The sequence below is a fragment of the Pithys albifrons genome, chromosome 6 (genome assembly GCF_047495875.1).
Source record: "Pithys albifrons albifrons isolate INPA30051 chromosome 6, PitAlb_v1, whole genome shotgun sequence".
NCBI classification, from domain to species: Eukaryota; Metazoa; Chordata; class Aves; order Passeriformes; family Thamnophilidae; genus Pithys; species Pithys albifrons.
In genome coordinates, this window is record NC_092463.1 from 49,966,049 (window position 1) to 49,984,715 (window position 18,667).

At 44.2% G+C, this 18,667-nt stretch overlaps 1 protein-coding gene across 2 annotated transcripts in view; it reads left to right on the forward strand.

The window, feature by feature from the left end:
• Window positions 1-18,667, forward strand: part of SLC67A1 (solute carrier family 67 member 1) — a 79,984-nt gene that overhangs the window by 22,592 nt on the left and 38,725 nt on the right. For both annotated transcript variants that reach the window (XM_071558813.1, XM_071558812.1), the window contains exons 4-5: window positions 352-497; window positions 1,667-1,799. In XM_071558813.1, the coding sequence (XP_071414914.1) occupies window positions 352-497; window positions 1,667-1,799 (279 nt within the window). The remainder of the gene's footprint in view (window positions 1-351; window positions 498-1,666; window positions 1,800-18,667) is intronic.

Below are 18,667 nucleotides of genomic sequence, written 5' to 3' on the forward strand. Positions count from 1 at the left end.
AGGAAAGAGGAATTTCATTGAAAAACACTATCTAAGGCCTATTTTATAGTCATCTTAGTCTCCATTTGTTCAGAACCCTTCCTGTGGTGCTCTCAGACTTTGTCCAGCTTAGCTTTTTAAAGTATCTTGGAGCTGAATTACTGCAAAGAGTTGGAGTCAGGTCATAAACCTCATCTGGCTGGGGTTTTTTGTTTGTTTGTATTTTGGGGGATTTGTTTGTTTGTGTGGTGTTGGTTTTTTCCCTCAAATACAAGCAAAATTGATATACTGTTTGGAAGGGTTTGGGTTTGTTTGTTTGTTTGTTTTTAATCTACATAGAAAACTGGCAACCTTTTACCATTTCTGTATCAGGTTTGCAGACCAATTTGGTGCCCGAGCAGCCTTAATTCTCTCCTGTGCATCTGGAAGTGTTTTCTTCCTGCTTATGTCCATCTCCACGAGCATTCCTCTTTTGTTCCTCTCCAGGCTGCCAGGAGTGTTCATGCATGGGGTGCCAGGTAAGGTCAGTTGGGGCTGAGTGGCTTTCCAAATTGCTTTTATTGCCTGTTTCCTCTATTCTTGCTCATTTTTCTGAAAGTCAACAGGTCCAACTGAATGAAGAAGGGCAGGAGGAATATTTAATGGTCCTCAGGGATGAAACGATAAGAACATGAGGCAGCAGGTGTATTAGTTATGGAAAACACAACTTAGTAGCCCATAGTTCCAGGTCCATCCTCCTGTACAATCTTGAGAAAATTGTTTGGCCTTGGTCACCCAGACATGGGTGAAAGTCCCTTGCTGACAGCAGTGCCCTCCTCCCAGGCTTCTCAGTTGCCTTCTTGCAGCCAGGATATTTTATATTAGAGCTTTCCCTTCTGGAAAAATGAGCATGTTTGTAAAAAATAATGTTATTAGAGAAATACCTTCCATTACCCACCAAGATGTTCTGCTTCAGTTGACATTTCCTCTATTTTTCTGGTAAAAAACAAACTTCAGCTACTAGAAGTTCCTGTAACTCATGCAAGAGGACTCAAGGTGATACGGTGTTAAGCTACTTCTTGTCACTTGTGAAGTGGTTTATTTGAGTAGGTTGAATGGTTTTGTTTCCCATGAATGATGGATGGGTTGAACCAATTGCACTCAGTGGCACACATGAGCATTTGCCCTGGAGTTGAAAGGACCATTTTGTGGCAGGCACTGTTTTCATGGCTTGGAGATCTATATGAAATCATGGAATCATTTGGGTTGGAAAAACCTTTAAGAACAGCGTTCAGCAAAAATCTGGTCTCTATAATTCTGCCCCCTGCCCTCACCAGGTACTTCCCAAAGGAGATTCTGTCTCCACATTAAAATGATGGAGTGCACCAATACATCTGACAATCTCTGTTACCAGGCTGTTGTATTCAAAATTGATGGACTGTGGGACTCTCAGAGGGGAGAGCCAGCACTTATTTCAAGGCTGTCTTCCATCCAGAGTTCAAAACATGTGAGCTGGGGAAACTGTCTCTGGCCAGAAACCAGCCCAGCAAAGTTTTAATTAGAAAACAAAACAAAAAAACCCAACAAAACAACAACCAAACAAAAAAAGCTTTTAATGGATTAGCAAGAAAACCATGGGAACTGCTTGAGCATCTGCTCAGACTCTGTGGCAAGCTTCCTTCAAGAGGTTTTTTTTCCTCCCATGCAGGTGCTCAGAAGGTAATTACAGACATGACTACTCCTTCCCAACGTGCTGATGCCTTGGGGAAGCTGGGTCTTTGCTTTGGCATAGCCCTCATCTCTGGCTCTGCCCTGGGAGGTATTCTCTCCAACAAATTTGGGTGAGTGGCTCACTTGTTTGGCACTGATTTTGTTGCAACCGCTGAGATGCTGCTGCTAAGGGATATTTTGCTCCCCTCCAGCTTTTAATGGTATCTTACTCCTGGTGGCAGTAGAGGATCGTATGAGAGCTCAAAAATTTGCTTTCCATGCTGCTACAAAGAATTGCTCCCACTGTTTTTAAGGAGATCCTGTTGAAAAATCTCACCTTCTGTCTACTTAAATTGATGTAAAAACAAGCTGAATTGAGAAGCGGATTCTGTCTTTCTCCTAATTGTCTTCTCTTTGGAGCTGAGTGTGCTGAAAAGCAGTACTCATTACATAGTCTGCTTTTACGAAATTATATTGTACAACTGAAAAATGCAAATTAGGAGCAGTCTGAAACTCATGAAAGAATTGATATCCTTGGGGGATGCCCAATACAGAGCAAGACCTTGGGAAAGGGGAAGGCAAGCTTGGGACAGTGGGGGAAAAGAGTAAACAGGTTTAGCCCTGTCACAAAGAGGTGAAGCACATGCCTGCCACTTCCCTGTTTGCTTTCCACAGCCTGGCACAACACAGGAGACTGCCACCCTCTCTTATATTCTGCAATGAGAAAGAAATGTTTTGTTTTACTGAATTTACCACTCTCTATTCATTCATAGTAAGAGAAGCTCAAAAGGTGTAGTGTGTTGGAGAACTTCACAGGTAGGAAAGTACATGTCGCTGTAGCCTTCCTGGAAGATTTGCCAGCATTTCTCTCATGGGGAAAAATATGATCTCTTGTGAACTTTCAAGCATTTGTGGCTTTTTTTACATCTTTTTATTACGGGTGCTTGCTTTTGCAGATTTAGGTTGGCAGGGAAATAACTTTACCACAAAAGATGGAGGGTAAAAATCACTCTCATCTTGTCCTACTGTCAAAGCACTGCAGACTGTGTGTGGTGATACATCTCCTAGGTGTTTTGCATAGAACATACTGGGTTATGGTATGGGGTGTCATGTGTTGCTCTTTGAACCCCGTTGTGCATCTGCATGTGCTCAGGTGCTGCAGTGATTCTACTTTGCATCTCAAAGCTTTGCATAAGTTAATTGAGTAGAGCAATTTAACCTTGCTGGCTTAGGGAGCAGCCCTGAAAACTCTGCTGTTGTACCTTGGCAGTGTTGGGCCAAATTAATTGTTGCAGGATCTCAGGCATTTTTTATCTCTTGCATGAAAATCTGAGAAGGTTTTCTTTAATTCTGCTGTGGTTGGTGCCTGTGATGTATGGGCAAGTGGCACAAGGCTGGCTAGCAGTATTAATTTTGTAGTTGCTACATGGTTGCATAAAATGAAAACTGGAGACATAGATAATATTAATCAGCATTCAACAGTATTTACAGATGTTGCTGTTTGAGTGCTGGTTTTAGTAAGTATTATTTTTAATTAAGTAAAGTGATTGTGTCCCTTCTGTGTGTTAACTGCCTGAAAGTAAAGGTTACCTTAGTTCTCAGCTTTGTTTATATGCACATATTTAAATATCAGCATTGAAGCAGCATTGTTATCCAGCAAAAATTTATGGGGTTTCACTTTCAAGTGTGTGCATCAGTCACTGGTTTATAGAAAAAACAGCAGTGGGAGAAAATCTGCTGTTTCATTTAGACAGAGACATTTGCTTGAACACAGTCTGGCTTTTGAGTGTTAAGGCTTGGTGCTGTCAGACAACAGGAGGCTTCCAGACTCCCCACTTACTCTGAAAGCTTCTGGACCTTAAACTTTGTGCCTGCAGCGTAACACTGAGAGAACTGAACGTTGCCCGTAACTATGGGAAAGTCTGGCACCTGCACCTGGAAAACCATTTAGCTCTTGGCTTTCCCACGGAGGGGGTTGTTTCCCTCGCATCCGGCGGGGGGCAGCTTCGGCTCGCTGTTCCTGCCCGGCAGCAGTAACAGCCGCTCGCAGTGCATTTGGGGCTGCCCTTTGCTCCTGTGGCAGGACACTGGAGCCTGTCTGCCGGCAGCATTTGGTTTTCTCCTTGAGGATCTGTGCATCCCTCTGGAAGGATGACAGGAATTTCTATTAACAAGAGGCGAACTCTACCGTACTGGCAGAGCCCTCCCGAGCACCCTGATGTGTGCAAAGGGTTAATACGATTTAATAAACAGCAGCTTCAGGCTCAGATAGCCGCTGCGGGTGTTTGGTAGCAACCCTTGCTGCAGCCAAATCCCGCCTTTGCTTTGACACTGTGCTTAGCAGCTCTGCTAAATTTCTGTGCAAAGATTAAGAGGAGCAGTCTACTGGGCTTTAGTGTTTTGGCTCATAATGGTGATGAGCAGGAACTCAGCTGTGCAAGCAGCTCGAGGCAGCTCTGTGCCATGAGACGGCCCCCGGAGCCTCTCCCGCCCCTCTGGCTGTGTCTACGGCACCGACCTGGAGGGAAAGGAGTGGGTGTTGCGTTATGGACATACCTGAGGCTCCTTGGCCTTGTTGCTGTATCCCACAGTCTGGCTGTTAATCATCCCTCCCTGTTTCCCACATTTGTACAGGAAGGCTCTAGCTGTACTTGGAGCTGTGTAATCACTTCCATTTTTTTCACAGAAGGATGACTCAATCACCTTCCAGTTAAAAACTAAATGTTTTTGCTGTGTCATGGAAGAGCAAAGCTGGAAATTTCTGTCCAGTCTATGTTCTTTGCTCTCCCTCACCACAAAGCTGGCCAGCATTCCCTGTCTGCTGTTGACAGCCTTACTCATATGTTAGCAGTGCTTTGTATACAATAGAGATAGTAGAAATCAGTTCCTCAGCTGATGTAATTTTGGTATATTCCACTGTGTTGTATTTACCATTGGTGTATTTGACCTAAAGAGCTGGTCTGTTATTGTTTTCATTATTGGAATAATATTTGTCAACCCTTATTTATTAAGGGAGCCCTGGGGAAGTTGCATGTCCTGTTCTGATTTGCATAGGATTTTTGGATGTTAGACCCTGACCTCTGCTCTTAAACTGTAACCACCAGCTCCAGGCTTTCCTCTTCTCTCTGAAGTGCTACACTTAACTCATCATGTTTGCCAAAACTTTCAATGAAGCTGTAGTAAAGGAATTATGACTTTTAGTCAGATGTAGACATGTTTCATTGGTGAAATGTGGTTTTGCCTTTTGCAATTGCTTGAGAACTGGCTTTGCATTACCGAATTTAATTGCTGGAGATCTTGCTCTTAATATACCCTGAGATTAGCTCAGTTGGTGCTAATAAAACCATGGGTTTGATCCCTGTGTGGGCCATTCATTTAAGAGTTGGATTCAATGATCCTTGTGGATCCCTTCTAACTCAGAATATTTGGTAAATATACAGCCCTGTACACTCACCTCTGTACAAACTGCGTGTACAGCTGTGAAGAACAGGATTTCTATGGGCAGGGTGATGCTCAGACAAATTTACCCGAGGATGAGGTATAAGACAATTTATTAACACAAGCAGTTGTAATCTTAAATGTTTGGGAAGCGTTTTCATGTTTGTATGAATTTTTCATTTTATTTTGTGTTTTCTGGTAATTTGAATTCCTGATCAGTTGGATCAGGATTGTGGATATAAAATACCTGTCTTGAAAATAACTCCTGTACTTCAGCTGAGGTCTACAGGTTCTTGGAAAGGTAGAACTCCATCACAGCTTCTCCACAAAAGGAGACTAACAAAAGACACTCTGTTTGCACTCTGAAAATATACTCCTCCCTGTTACTTACTGCGAAGCTGTTATGGGACCACCTGCCACAAGTGAATGTACCCCTGGAGAGAAGTGATTTGGTATTTGTAGTAGATTTCTGTGGCAGTGCTGTGGGTGAAAGGTAAAAGGCAGCTGGATTAGTTTTCAAAAGTGGAAAGATGAGCCTTGGTAGCTAATTACAGAGTTTTCATCTTTTCTTCTAGGACTATGATTAATTGCATTTGGATTCTTTTTTAATTTCCTTCTAACAAGGATATAGAGAAGCTCTGCTGCATGACCCAAGGTTTGTTTGCTTTCTGTGGACAGAGAGAAGTCATTTTTGTGACTTAGCTGTAGGCATAAATCTTTTTGGAGAAATTATTCATTTGAACTTAGGATTTTCTTGGCCAAAACCCTTTGGTTTCTTATTTAATATTATCACAGTAGGCTTTGGGGGTAGTTTGGTTTTTTGTTGTTGTTTTTGTTTTGTTTTGTTTTGTTCCTGGCTGTGCTGTTCTCCTTCTTCCTCATGGGGAAAAGAATGAATTAGTTTGCCTGGAGTAGGGAATTTCATTTCTTTTCAATAACCCATTTGAACAATGTCCTTTGGCAGGGAATTTCTGATCACTTCATAACAGAGTGGAAAAACTGGGTGTTGAAAGGGCTGAAGGTTGGGAGCTGGGAAGGCGGGTGGGAACACGGCAAAGGGTGAGAGGGTTGTGCTCCATTTCAGGACAAAGCAGGGCATTCTGCTTCTGGGAGCTGGTCCTGCTCCCTTCCAGCAGAAACTGTGGTATTTCTCTGCCTGGGATGATGCTGATCAGCCAAGCATCAAGGACTGGAGCTGCTTGTACAGGCATTGCTTTGTCCATTGTGTGAAGGGATTTTGGAGAAAGGGAGGTGTAGACTGCTTGCCAGCAAGCCACTCATGCATCATCTGCAACATGTTCTGTCACTGTTGGTTGAGATCTGTGGTGCCTCAGGAGAGGTGGGGTCAGAATAGCAAATGGGCTGTTTGTCAGGTTGCTGATGTCTTGGGGAAGGTGTGGAGGCCCTCAGCTGTTGCCTTCTGGAAAAAAAAAATAAAACAGGATATAGAGATTCTTCTCATATACTCTGCATGTCAACTATCTTAGTTTTGGAAGCCATGGTCCCAATATTCTCTAAGGTGGGGGGAAAAGGCATCTCCAGGGGAGCTGAAGAAATTTCCCTGCTGCCTTTTCCAGCTTTCATCATGCCTGTGTGCTGGGGGAGGCTGCCCTGCCTTGCCGCCCCATGCCTTGAGTCAGAAAGTGAGGGGGCGGTGGGTGAGTGAAACCCTGGTTTGTGTGCGTGGTCCGAGATTGCAATCAAAAGCATGTGTGTTTGTGAAGTCAGCTTGCTAAACAATTATGGATGTTTGAACACTGCTCCCCTCTCCTGGTGCTTTGAAAGTGCTGGGTTTCTGTGCAGCATGATGCCTTGTCTGGCTGGTTGTTAGCTGTGTTTCTGCAAGGCTGTGTTAAGGTGGTGGCTGATTTTTCTTGTTAAGGCTGGCTTAATAGCCCCAAGAAATAAGTGTAAAAAAAATTAGGGGAGGGGAAACTCACAACAAAACCAAAACTAGAATTTTATAAGAAGGCACAAGGTATTTTGGGTCTGGCCTCACTAGCAGAGGTTATGTTGAAGGGCTGAACACGAGCTTCATAGTACAGGTTGCACAATAAGGCAGTGTCTGCTCATGAGTCACTAGAGCTTCATCTGCTCTTCCCGCTTCTGGAATATTTCATGACTGGGCAGCAAATCCAGCAGTATCACTGGGAATTGAAAAACAGGGATATACTGTTTTCTTTGTTAACAGAAAATAGAAAGTACAGAATACACTGGGATTAAGTTCCTGAATTGGGATTTGGGACTTGGCTCTGCTGTGATTTTCCTGTGGTGCTAGTAAGTCATCCCATTCATTCCTCTGCACTGCTCTTCCTCATGCATAATGTAGGGCAGTGAGATGGTTTTTCCTTCCCTCATCCAATACATTTACACTATTGCTATTTAGATTATAGAGCCTTTAGGATGCAGACTTTGTCACAAGGTGTGCTCATGCAAATACCTACTACCTTGAGGGAATACATCCTGTTTTTCCTGGATGTATTCTCTTTTTCATCTCTTGATGTCCTGGGCAGGCAAAGTTTTTCTAAGCCAATTACCATCCTTTTTTAAATTTTTTTTTCTATTGTTTGTAAAAAGCCAGTGCCAGCTTTTTAATATTTTAGCAAAGCAGTGAGAAAACTAAGCTCAGTCAGCCACAGACTGTGGTGATCATGAGAGAGTCCCAGAGGCTGAGGGCTGAAGTGCAGGGCTGAGCCCAGCAAGAATGAGCAGAGGGACCTGGAGGGCAATATGAGGTGGCACTACCTTTCTCCCTTCATGTCTGCACATTTCATATGGGCAGCTCTCTTCTTTATGTCTCCTAATCCTTTTGATTAAAAGGGTCATGCTTATGTTTAATTCTGATGCACTTCAGTGAACAAACCCAGCCTTGTGGGGAGGCTGGGGCAGGAAGGATGTGGTGCTTGTGTGGGAAGGACTATCAGACAAGGGAGGGAGGGAAGGTCAGGATGAACGGAAATGTGTGGATTTGACATGTGAAGGGTGGACTGGGAGGAGAAAAGACTCCTGGAGTTAGGGAGATGAGGAGTGAAGCTCTGCAAGAGACAGAGTCAGTGCTTCTGGATGTATTGTGTCACCTGGAGCAGTAAGATTAGGACACCAAGGGGCTTGGGCTGGAAGGAAAGAATATTTTCAAAACAGACCTTCATATGTCACAGGGGAAAAAGTGCGGCAGCGCATCCTCTGCTGCTGCTCTCCTGGTTTCCCCACCACCTGAAATATGACTGCTGTAAAGGATGGGTGGAAAAGCAGCCCCTTTGAAAGACTCTGTGGTTGGGTTTTAAACTATTCCCAGTGCTTATCTCAACCATTGCTGCCAGATTGGTGAGATATGCTGGAGTCTGCTGGGTGGATGGGGAGATGCAACACCCCATTGTCACAGGGTGACAGTGTTCACCATGGTCCAGGGTGAAGGCCAGGCTGATTGAATGGGGTGTTTAGAATGAAATGAAAAGGGTGTGACATGTAGAACTACACCAGCTTCCGTGGCTCCACCCAGGGTTTTTATTTTCTTGCAGTCTCCTTATGAAACCCTGCTCACAGCCACACCACCAGAGCCAAAGGTATGTGAAGCATTCTGTCAGTGAAAGCAGCCAGAGGGCAAAGGATTTTCTGAATGGCCATCTCCAGGCTAACCCTGGCATTTGTTGGGACTTGTTTCTTCAACCTGACAAACCATGTATTATTGCAGCCAAGTGAGAAGGTATTTCCAGCATCAGAAACTTCTTGATGCTTCTCAGAATCCTCTATGCCAGTGACCAGCTGGAGTGCATGGATCTCCACCTGGGGATGGATGAGGAGACAACCGAGAACTTGTGGGTCAGGATTAAAGGAATGACAGGGACAAGTGACATTGTAGTGGGGGTCTGCTATAGGCAATCTGACCAGAAAGACCAAGAAAATGAGACCCTCTGTAGAGAGATAGAAGTGGCCTCATATTCACAAGCTGAGGTCCTTGGAAGGACAACATAGCTGGGCATAAGCGGTGCAGGAAGTTCCTGGAATGCATTGATGATAACTTCCTTCTACAAGTAATACAGGAGCCAATGAGGAGATGGACCATGGAGCAATGGTTCTTGTTCTCATCAAAAAGGAGGGGCTGGTGGGGAATGTGAAGCTCAGGGACAGCCTTGGCTGCTGCAAGTGCAAGCATGAAATGGTGGAGTTTGAGATGCTTAGTGCAGTAAGGAGGGTGCACAGCAAGCTTCTTGCCCTGGACTTCAGGAGAGCAGACTTTGGCCACTTCCAGGGTCTGTTTGTTAGAGTACCATGGAATAAACCCCTGGAGGGAGGAGGGGCTTAAGTAAGCTGATTAATATTCAAAGATTGTCTCCTCCAAGCTTCTGATAGATAAGTCCCAACAAAGTTGTCAGGCAAAAATGCCAGGACACCTGTGTGGATGAGCAAGAAGCTCCTGGACAAACTCAAATACATAGGGTGTCTGAAGGAAGCCTTCAGAGAGTGGAAGCAAGGACAGCAGCTTGGGAGGAGTATAGAGAGTATGTCTGAGTAGCCAGGGATCAGGTTAGGAAAGCAAAAGCTGATAGAATTAAATCTGATCAAGGACATCAAGAGCAACAAGGAAAGCTTTTATAGGTATGTCGGTGGTAAAAGGAAGATGGTGAAAATATGGACCCTCTCCAGAACGGAACAGGAGACCCAGCTAGCTGGGATATGGAGAAGGCTGTGAGGTACTCAATGTCTTTTTTTCCCTTGGTCTTCACTGGCAAGTGCCTCAGCCACACTGCCCAAGTCACAGAAGGCAAAATCAAGAACAACGAGAATGAACCTTCCACTGTAGGATAAGATCAGGTTCAAGGACATCTATGGAACCTGAAGATGCACAAGTCTGTGGACCTGATGAGAAGTATCCATGGATCCTGAGGGAACTGGTGGATGAAATGGCTGAGCCACTATCCATGATATTTGAAAAGCTGTGGCAGTTTGGTGAAGTTCCCAGTGAATGGAAAAGGGAAACAATATGCCTGTGTTTTAAAAGGTGGGGGGAAAAGGAAGACATGGGCAACTATACACTGGTCAATCTCACCTCTGTGCCTGGCAAGATCATGGAGCAGATCCTCCTGGAAACTGTGCTAAGGCACATGAAAAATAAGGAGGCGAGTGGCAATAGCCAACAGGCTTTATGAGGACAAATCATGCTTGACAAATTTGATGGCCTTCTATTGCAGGGATACAGCACTGATGGCTGAGAAAGGAATGAGTAACATCATCTATCAGGAGTTGTGTAAAGCATTTGCCACTGTCCTGTATGACACCCTTGTCGCTAAAACGAAGAGAGATGGACTCAATGGGTGGACCCCTTGGTAGATAAAGAATTGTCTGGATCACTGCAGTCACAGGATTATTGTCAACAGCTGGATGTCCAGGTGGAGACCAGTAATAAGTGGGGTCCCTCAGACAGCCGAATTGGGACCAGTATTATCTAACATCTTTGCTGAGAATCTGGACAGTGGGTTTGAATGCAACATCAGCAAGTTTGCTGATGACATGAAGCTAGGGGGTACGGTTGATACCACAGGGGGAAGGGATACCATCCATAGGGACAGGCTGGAGGTGAGCCTTTGCGAATCTCAGAAAGTTCAACAAGGCCAGCTGTGCTGATTTAAAGGTAAATCAACAGGAGAAACAAACCCAACACAAAAGAGATTATAAGTCAGAATTATACAATTTAATTACAATAAATGCAACGATGCAACCCACAAAACCCAGAAGTACTCAATTTCCCAGTCACCATTTGCAGGAGGCAGGACAACATGTGCCTATAGGGTTGTATTCCATTTGGGGGGATATGTAGCAGCAGGTTTGCAGTAGTAACATGTTTTGTTCTAATTAACTATTGCTTCAGAGGTGGCTTAGGTGGCCTGAGAGAGACAAAGACCTTGTATGTTCATTAGAATGATTTGCTTTTCTTTACCGTCACATAATGGGCTCAGCTCTGCTCTCCAGCTGCCCTCTAATGCAGAAGCACAGTCATCAGCCTTTCCAGAAATGACTCTGATTGTATTTCAGCCTCCCACCTGAGGATGTCTAACATGGATTTTCAACAGATAGGAGCTGAGCACTTTTGGAAATCTGATCCATTTAAGGTAGTTCAGAATCTATAAACTTAGAGAGTTTTTGAGAATCAGAGATTTTCTTGTTTAGTTGTTATAGCAACTGTTGCTTTGATTTTAATTTATTTTTCTTGGTGGAGAGGGGATTATATGTCTAATCCATTGTACTCTGTATTCAGTATGAATATCTTACTAAATGTTCCTTTATTTTATGATATTTTAGGCTAAAACTTTTGGACTAATTACTTCTTTACACAACTTCACCGTGAATCCCTTTGAAATCTGCACCACCTCTATTTTTATGGGATTTGGTTAATTTCTCTTTTACCCCAGGGTATGTGATCTGAGACATACTGAAGTCATTGGAAGTGTTTCCTTTGAGTTTGTTTTTAAATTGAGCTCTGGGTAAAGATATTTCCAGAGGAAGGAAGGAAGGCCCCAGAAATCTAAGGATTCCTGCAGGATATTTCTTTAAAAAAACCCCTGAATAATTATAAATCCCCTTGGAAAAGCCATCTGGGGAGCATCTGAGCAATGCTTACAGGAGGCCAGAGTCTTAAATGGTGTTCTCAGACTTTTAAAAAAAGGGGAGATGAAAGACAATAATGGTTATTAAAGCTGAGGATGCTCATGCGTCAAGATGTTTAAACTTACTGTCTACAGAAGCTTAGAGAGGCTCTTTCCTGGTATAAAGCTGTATAACAGATTCTGTATTGTGTGTGATGGGTTTCTTTCCCTCCCCTTTCCAACTGACCAGACACAGCTTGATATGAGACAGATGATTGATCAATTCTTATAGCTAATGTTTTCCAGTGTAGTCCTGGATATTTCCCAATCTTCCAGGAACTACTTTTCATACAGAAAGAGACCTTCTTCTAGGTGGACCCATTGATGTTTAGAAAAGAAATTTTCAAAGCATTGGTTGGATAACTCCTTTAGGGTAACCAGAGGAGCCTGTGGTTGGTGACACCAGGCTCACGCCTCACACTACACCCACGTGTGTTCTCATTGCATATGATTACACAGTCTGGGATGTTTAATTGACTGATTGTAATCTGTACACCCTACCAAAAGTTGCATCATTTTGATTTTGCCTGGGTTCTGTGTGGCAAGCACTTTTCAGATGGAGTCTCTCGGCCCTTGTAGGATTCATGCAGTACTTTTGTATGAAGTGTGATTATTATTTTTTTAAATTGTTTTATTTCGTTGGGATGGAGGTTCAGGTGTGACAGGGAAGAATTTACAATAGCTGCAAAGTGCATCCATGGTGCAAAACTGTTCTGAATAGCAGTGGAACTAAATTGTTCCAAAGGTTTTCAAAACATAAATACTGCTTTGACTATTGCAGCATCCAGTGTGAGCACATCCCATTTATTCTTCTCCAGCTGTGCCAATTCACTCCATTCTGTGCTGGTGACAGGTCAGGTGCCCACCAGGAAAGCAATCAGGAGCCACATGCATTAGTCACCTACCTCAACCTAACAGGACCCAAGGTGAGATGATGCAAAATTGAGAGACAAATACCTACCAAGAATAATCCAATTAGGAGGTAAGGCCTCACCTGTCTGCAGGGCTGCCCTGAAAGGGGTGTGTGGCAGTGAGCTCAGTGGTGGCACCCGGTAAGGGGGAAAGTGCAGGACTGCAAACAGCACACTGTAACAGGCCAATGAAGCCGTCTAATGGCACATCCAGGCACTTTTTTTGCTGTGGACTAGGATCTTCCTCTGGACTTAATAAATGAGCCATCCAAAAGTAAACATTTATTGAGCCCTGCAAGCTGTCTGAAATGCGTGATGTGCCTCTAACAGTGCAGTTTTATGGGGATGAGGCTGACTTTTTTTATCAAATGTGATTCTGCTATAAAGAAAATCTACAGTCTAAAGGGATGGTAAGGTGTGTGGGAAGTTTTCAGTTCTTGAGAATGGAGCTGTGGGGGAAAAAAGGGAGTCTGCTACTTCTGCCAGCACTCATAAAGGACATGGCGGGTTTTCCCTGCCATGGAAGTTATGCCATTCAAAACAAGCTGTAAATCCGAGGATTTGGCACAAAACTAAGGTTCACTGTCAATATTTTTCTTACAGACACGGGTGGAGGTACTTAGCTTTGTATTAGGTCAGGCTTCTTGCTTTGACTAGGAGGTGCAACTGTCACCTGTGAGGGCAGGAAGAAGGCAGTGCAGTGAAAATTTGAGCTTGGTCAGTGCTGAGAATTCCATGGCTGCTGGAGCAAATGGATGAGCTATCAGGCATCTCTACCATGATCCAGTGATCCAGAGGTGTGCTGCCAGGGAACAATAGCAAGTTCTTGAGTGGGGCAGAGTGGGCCCACAACAGGACACTGGGTGGTGTGGGGTGAGGGGAACAGAGGACACCAGCAGCCCAGCATTTGGACAAAACCAGGTTGGAAGTAGAAAGCCAGAACTCCAGGCTTTGGCTGTTGGAGACCTCTAGCTCAGACTGTGTGATAGTTGGGTCTGGGTCTGGGGTTTACTTCATTTGGGAGAGGAGTGTGTTACAAAATGTGGGTCTGGGTTCAGATTACCGTTCTCCCCCTGGGCTATTCCAGGTGTTCAAATATGAACTTTTGGCCCAGGCCCATCTCTAATTAGGCATATTCTTTAAAAGTATTTTCCTTCCTTTCTGTGCTCTTGGCTTGTCTCCACTAGCCCTCTTTGCTGTACTAGAGCACAGTTTGCTGGGTATATTAATTGAACTGTTTACACACCTGGTTTCCTGCAAGAATAGACACCTATCTCCTTCTTTTGAAAAGACTAGCCCAGGGGCTGTAAACAGGAATTGTGCTATGTCTGGAAAAGCTGTACTGCTGCTTATCTGCACTCCCTCGGGCTGTGGGAGCAGCAGCAGCAGCTGCTGCAGACATGGGTCAGTTGAGCACTGAAACCAGCTTGCACACTCTTCCCACCAGTCCTGTCCTGCTGCCTAACTCAAGTCCTCTAACACCTGAGGAGTCATCGTCTTTGCAGAGTTATTCCCTTTTAGTGTGGCTGTGTCAGGAGGGGCTTCACCTGGCATTTCAGTCAGCTCAGATGCACGTTTTGTCTTGTGTGTGAAAGCTGGGATGTCATCCTGCAGTTGTGTCCTCTGCAGGACAGCTGATGGGACTTGTCCTCTTTTTTTATGGCTTTACCTTCCAAGGTTAGTTTCTGCCAAAGCTTCCCAAAAGCAGGGTGGGTTCATCACCCTTTATGCTCTCCTAGTCATGGCCAAGGGACATCTTTTATATGCCATTGTGTGGCTCAAAGGATGACCGGGGACAAAAGAGGTTGGTGAGACTCATGTGATGCAGATCAGATTAAATGGTCCCTCATGGTCACTTTGGGCATAAAATGTAGAAGTATAAACATGAATGATTGCACAACTTTTATTTCAAAATTGCCTTAAAATTGGCCAATTTTGTGGTCATGCTCTCAGGTTCTGTATCCTGCTTTCAAGCTGCTGTTTTAATGGGTGACATTGAGTTCTACTTTGCTGCTTCATTTCTTTGCTAAACATTACTTGAATTTCATCTAGAAGATACCAGCTAACCGCTGTGTAAAGGCCCTGAGTTGGGGAGGCTGGTGTGCTGTGCTGTTGGTGGTGCACAAGCCATGGTGAGTGGTGCTGATGTGCTGGGCCTTGGAATCTTTAACTCTCTGTACTACTTGAGGTTTTCAAAGCCCTGGTGATGAAGGCCCCTGGAGAAATCCCCCCAAGGCATGCCCTTGGGAGGGGGGCATGCAGATGCCTGGGCTGGGAATAGGGAACAGGAAATCAGATGCACCTAAGGGCAAAATTTGATATCCAAATTCCAGTCCAGCTAGGAACAGAAAGTGCTGCTGTTCCCAAAGCGCTGGACTGTACTGGTATTACTCCAGCAACACCCAAAGGGGACACGAAGTCATCCAGTGGGGAATGCAGGAAGGTGTGATAGTAGCTTTTGGGTGCTTGTGCTGTGGGGGAATTCCAGCAATTCTGTCTGAGATCAGCAGAGTTCCTAATTGCCCAGCAGGCAGTGACTTTGTCATTGAACTTTATATTGGCATTGATTTCTGCTTGGTTGATGAGTGTTGGTTATATGTTATGAGTGTTATGAGCTGTAAGGGCTGGGAAATGTCAGCGCTGGAAAGGGGACTGGAAGGAGAAACGTGACAGGTACTTTTGTCCAGACTTGCGTCAAAACCCTTCACAGAGGAAGAGAAGGCTATGCCATCACCCCACTTACCTTTCCTCCTGTGCAATCAGACCCCTCTGCCAAAACAAGAAATCAAGGCTTTTGCTAGAATCCAGTGGCTAGCTGGATCCAGTGTGAAGTGGCATGATTGTTCATGCTGCGTTCTGTGCTCCTGCTAATGGTATCAAATCAAGCAGGAAATTATTTTTGGAGCAGTGAAGCATGTTGAAACCCAGCAGAAGGCAGCTGTTTGCGTAACTAGAGTTGTGGGAGAGCTGCCTTCTTTGTTGCCAAGCACTCGATTTCCTATACTGGTGAGAAACGGTTTCCCTGCTCTCGGCAACATGAGCAAATCCCCTTAGGCTTGGGAGGCTGGGTTTGGTCCAGCATCCATCTTTCCTGTAGTGCCTGCTTCACCACTCTGAAAGTCCCCAGACAATTTTCTGTGGGGGTCTAAACTATGCGATTCTTAGTCTTCGGATCTTGGCTCAGCCCTCTCCTTAAAAAACAAGTTAGCTCCAAAGTAAAGGGGTTTTTTTGTCCAGAGTTTTGAATGCCTTTCAGTTAACTCTCAGCAGAGGTTCACATCTGGAAAACAGCCCATGCTGGAAATGAAACATTAGTTCTGCTTCAGTCTTATCATCTGCACCATGTGTTTACACCCTGGCTGGGTTTCCAGCACCAGTTTGGTGCCCTGGTGGTACACAGTGCTTGGCCTGCCTTTGCAGAAATGTGTCCTGGCATGCAGCTCCTCTGGCTGCACTTCAGCAACTCCTTTTCTGTTTAACTCTCTCAGTAGCTCCCAAGCATCTAAAGGGGGGGCTTGTTATTGTTTTTTGTCTTTTTTTAATGGGGAGGAGGGTGTGGTCTTAATATGCTGCTCCTCTTTCACTCTCTGGCAATACCGCTTCTACCTTTTCTTTCCGCTCCATCACTGTAAGCTGATGTCCAGGCACTGGCCTTACTTCTTGTGGTGGCTGCAGCTGTATGTTGATGGTTCTCCCATCCAAACAGGTCTGTCACTCTAGGCCTGCCTCTTATGCCCTTATACCAGAGCAGAAATAAATCACTTCAGTCCTACAGTGAAATTCTGTGCCCCATAAAACAGTATCATTAATGCAGGTTGTAGGATTGCGTTAGTCAGAAAGAATGAGATACAGCCAGGCCTGCAGAGAAGGCAATTGACCTGATGCAGATGGATCTTAAATTCCTGCCCCCAAAATGTGATGCTTCTGTACAGAAAGAAGGACTAAGTCAGTGCAGAGAGGTTTCAAAAGCCACCATGAGGGTATAAAGCCTTTTTTGTTTGTGAACTTATTATGTCATCCCTCAGTCATGCAAATGTCACCCCAAAAGAAAGACTTTTTCACATTGCTGCCTTGTTCTGGAGAAGTCCCTCCCTGATTATTCATGACTGCTGACTCCTTCAGCCATGTGGCCCCTTCCTAAGGACTGTAGGGTGGAAAGAAATTCCCTGACCCAGTGAAAGGCAGGAAAAAGTCCAGTGTACCCGAACTGCGTCAGGCTGCAGTATTTATGGCTTCCCATTTGGGTAATTAAGTTCTTACGCAGGCCCATTATGGTTAGAAAAGGTGTCTGTCCTGTGCCAGCTTAAAGTTTGTAACAGTTACATCAAAGTACATCAGAAATGAGACCCTAGAGCTGGGATGATGTGCAGAGTGATTTCCATACTCTATCAAAGTCTTGGTGAAGGAGATTAAAAAATATTTTTTTAAAAATGTTGTTTCACTCTGTTGTAACCTTTAAACGTAAGTGCTTGATGGTTTCTGTGTTGTTTGATGAAAGATGATCAAGCCTTTTGTTTCTACCTGTCCCATCCATGTCTAAGTTTGCAACTGTCAAGTGTTTTTCTCCCTAGGACTGTTTAGGGACTCATGGTTTTAGCTGAAAATCCAATTATTTTCCCCTTGCCACTTCTTTACTCCCTGTGCTGTCATTATGTTTCATGCCTTTGGTTTTGCTTTATTTGGTTTAAGAGGGAGAGAGGATGGGGTGGGTATGCCCTTGGAGACCTCTCAGGTCCATCTTGAGCATGCTTCCTGCCTTGTCTTTCAACTCTATTTCTTTTCTTTGTTCCATTTGTTGGCCTGAGGGGATGAAAGAAAAGCTTTGGAAATCTCCTGTTTGGTGGCTGTTTTACTGGTCCCTAAGGCTTTGCCTGCTCCAAAGCCATCCTATGCTCTATAGTGCTTGAGTCCAAATTTCTTGGGACCTAAACTGAAGCATTTATCAAGTTGGACTCCAAAAGGGAATCATATTTCCTGACAATAAAATTGCATCCAACCCATAAAATGAAGTTAATATGAGCCATAGAGGCAATGGAGAGCAGCATACGAAATTGATCAGCTTGAAACCTCCAAGGTAAGTTCTGTCTTCTCAGATGAATGTCACAGTTATGTCTGAATGGTGCCTCTATTTCTCTGATGATATTTTACCAATGTGTAGCTGTAGGGAAGGGTTTAATTTTATTTTGTCGCCTTATCTCTGGGAACCACTTGAGTTCCATTTCAGTGACGTTCCTGAGAAGCATAGGACTAGAAGGGGATTTATTGCATCTTTGATCTGCCTTTTCCTCTGAGGAATGAGGATATAATTGTAATGTAGGAAGGACAAACTGAACATGTTCAGGCTTGTCCTGCCTGTTCTGTTCTTTCCCTGCTTCTTTCTTTTTTTCTCCCGTTGCAGCTAGAACTCATGATTGGGACTTTCCAACCGATAAAGTCTTGGCTAGCCTAGGGGCTAATATGCTCTTAGCTAAACAACCTCTCTGGATAGCTGGGTGTGCAGTTTTTTTTTTATGCCAGCAAGACCAGTGTTGACCACTTTGTGTTCACCACCTGAGCATCAATCTCTTGCTGTTCGCATCTGTGGGACAGTGCAGAGGGAGTCATGGGCAGATGGCTTTCATATTCCCTCTAGGATAACTTTTTCCACATGTTTAGTGATCTTTTAATACTCTCTTCTCTTTTTGAGTCATGTTTGGATTTTACCAGAAGTAGGTCTGTGGAAGAAATTAAAGGGAAATATTAACCAGACTTAAAGCAACCCCAAAGGAACATCCCTAACACCTTCAAATTCCGTGGTGCTTTGCTTTTAGGATATCATAGTATTAGTGTAGTTGAGATACAGGATTTGTTGACTATATCTGTAAATACAGTAACTTGTGGTTAGTTCATGTAATTTAGCAAAAAATATGGACTTAGTCTGAGGCCACTACTAGCCTTAATCTGAAGCAGAGATTAAAGGTAAAGATGTTGGTACTAAAATCATATCATCTTTTTTACTCGACTGCTGCC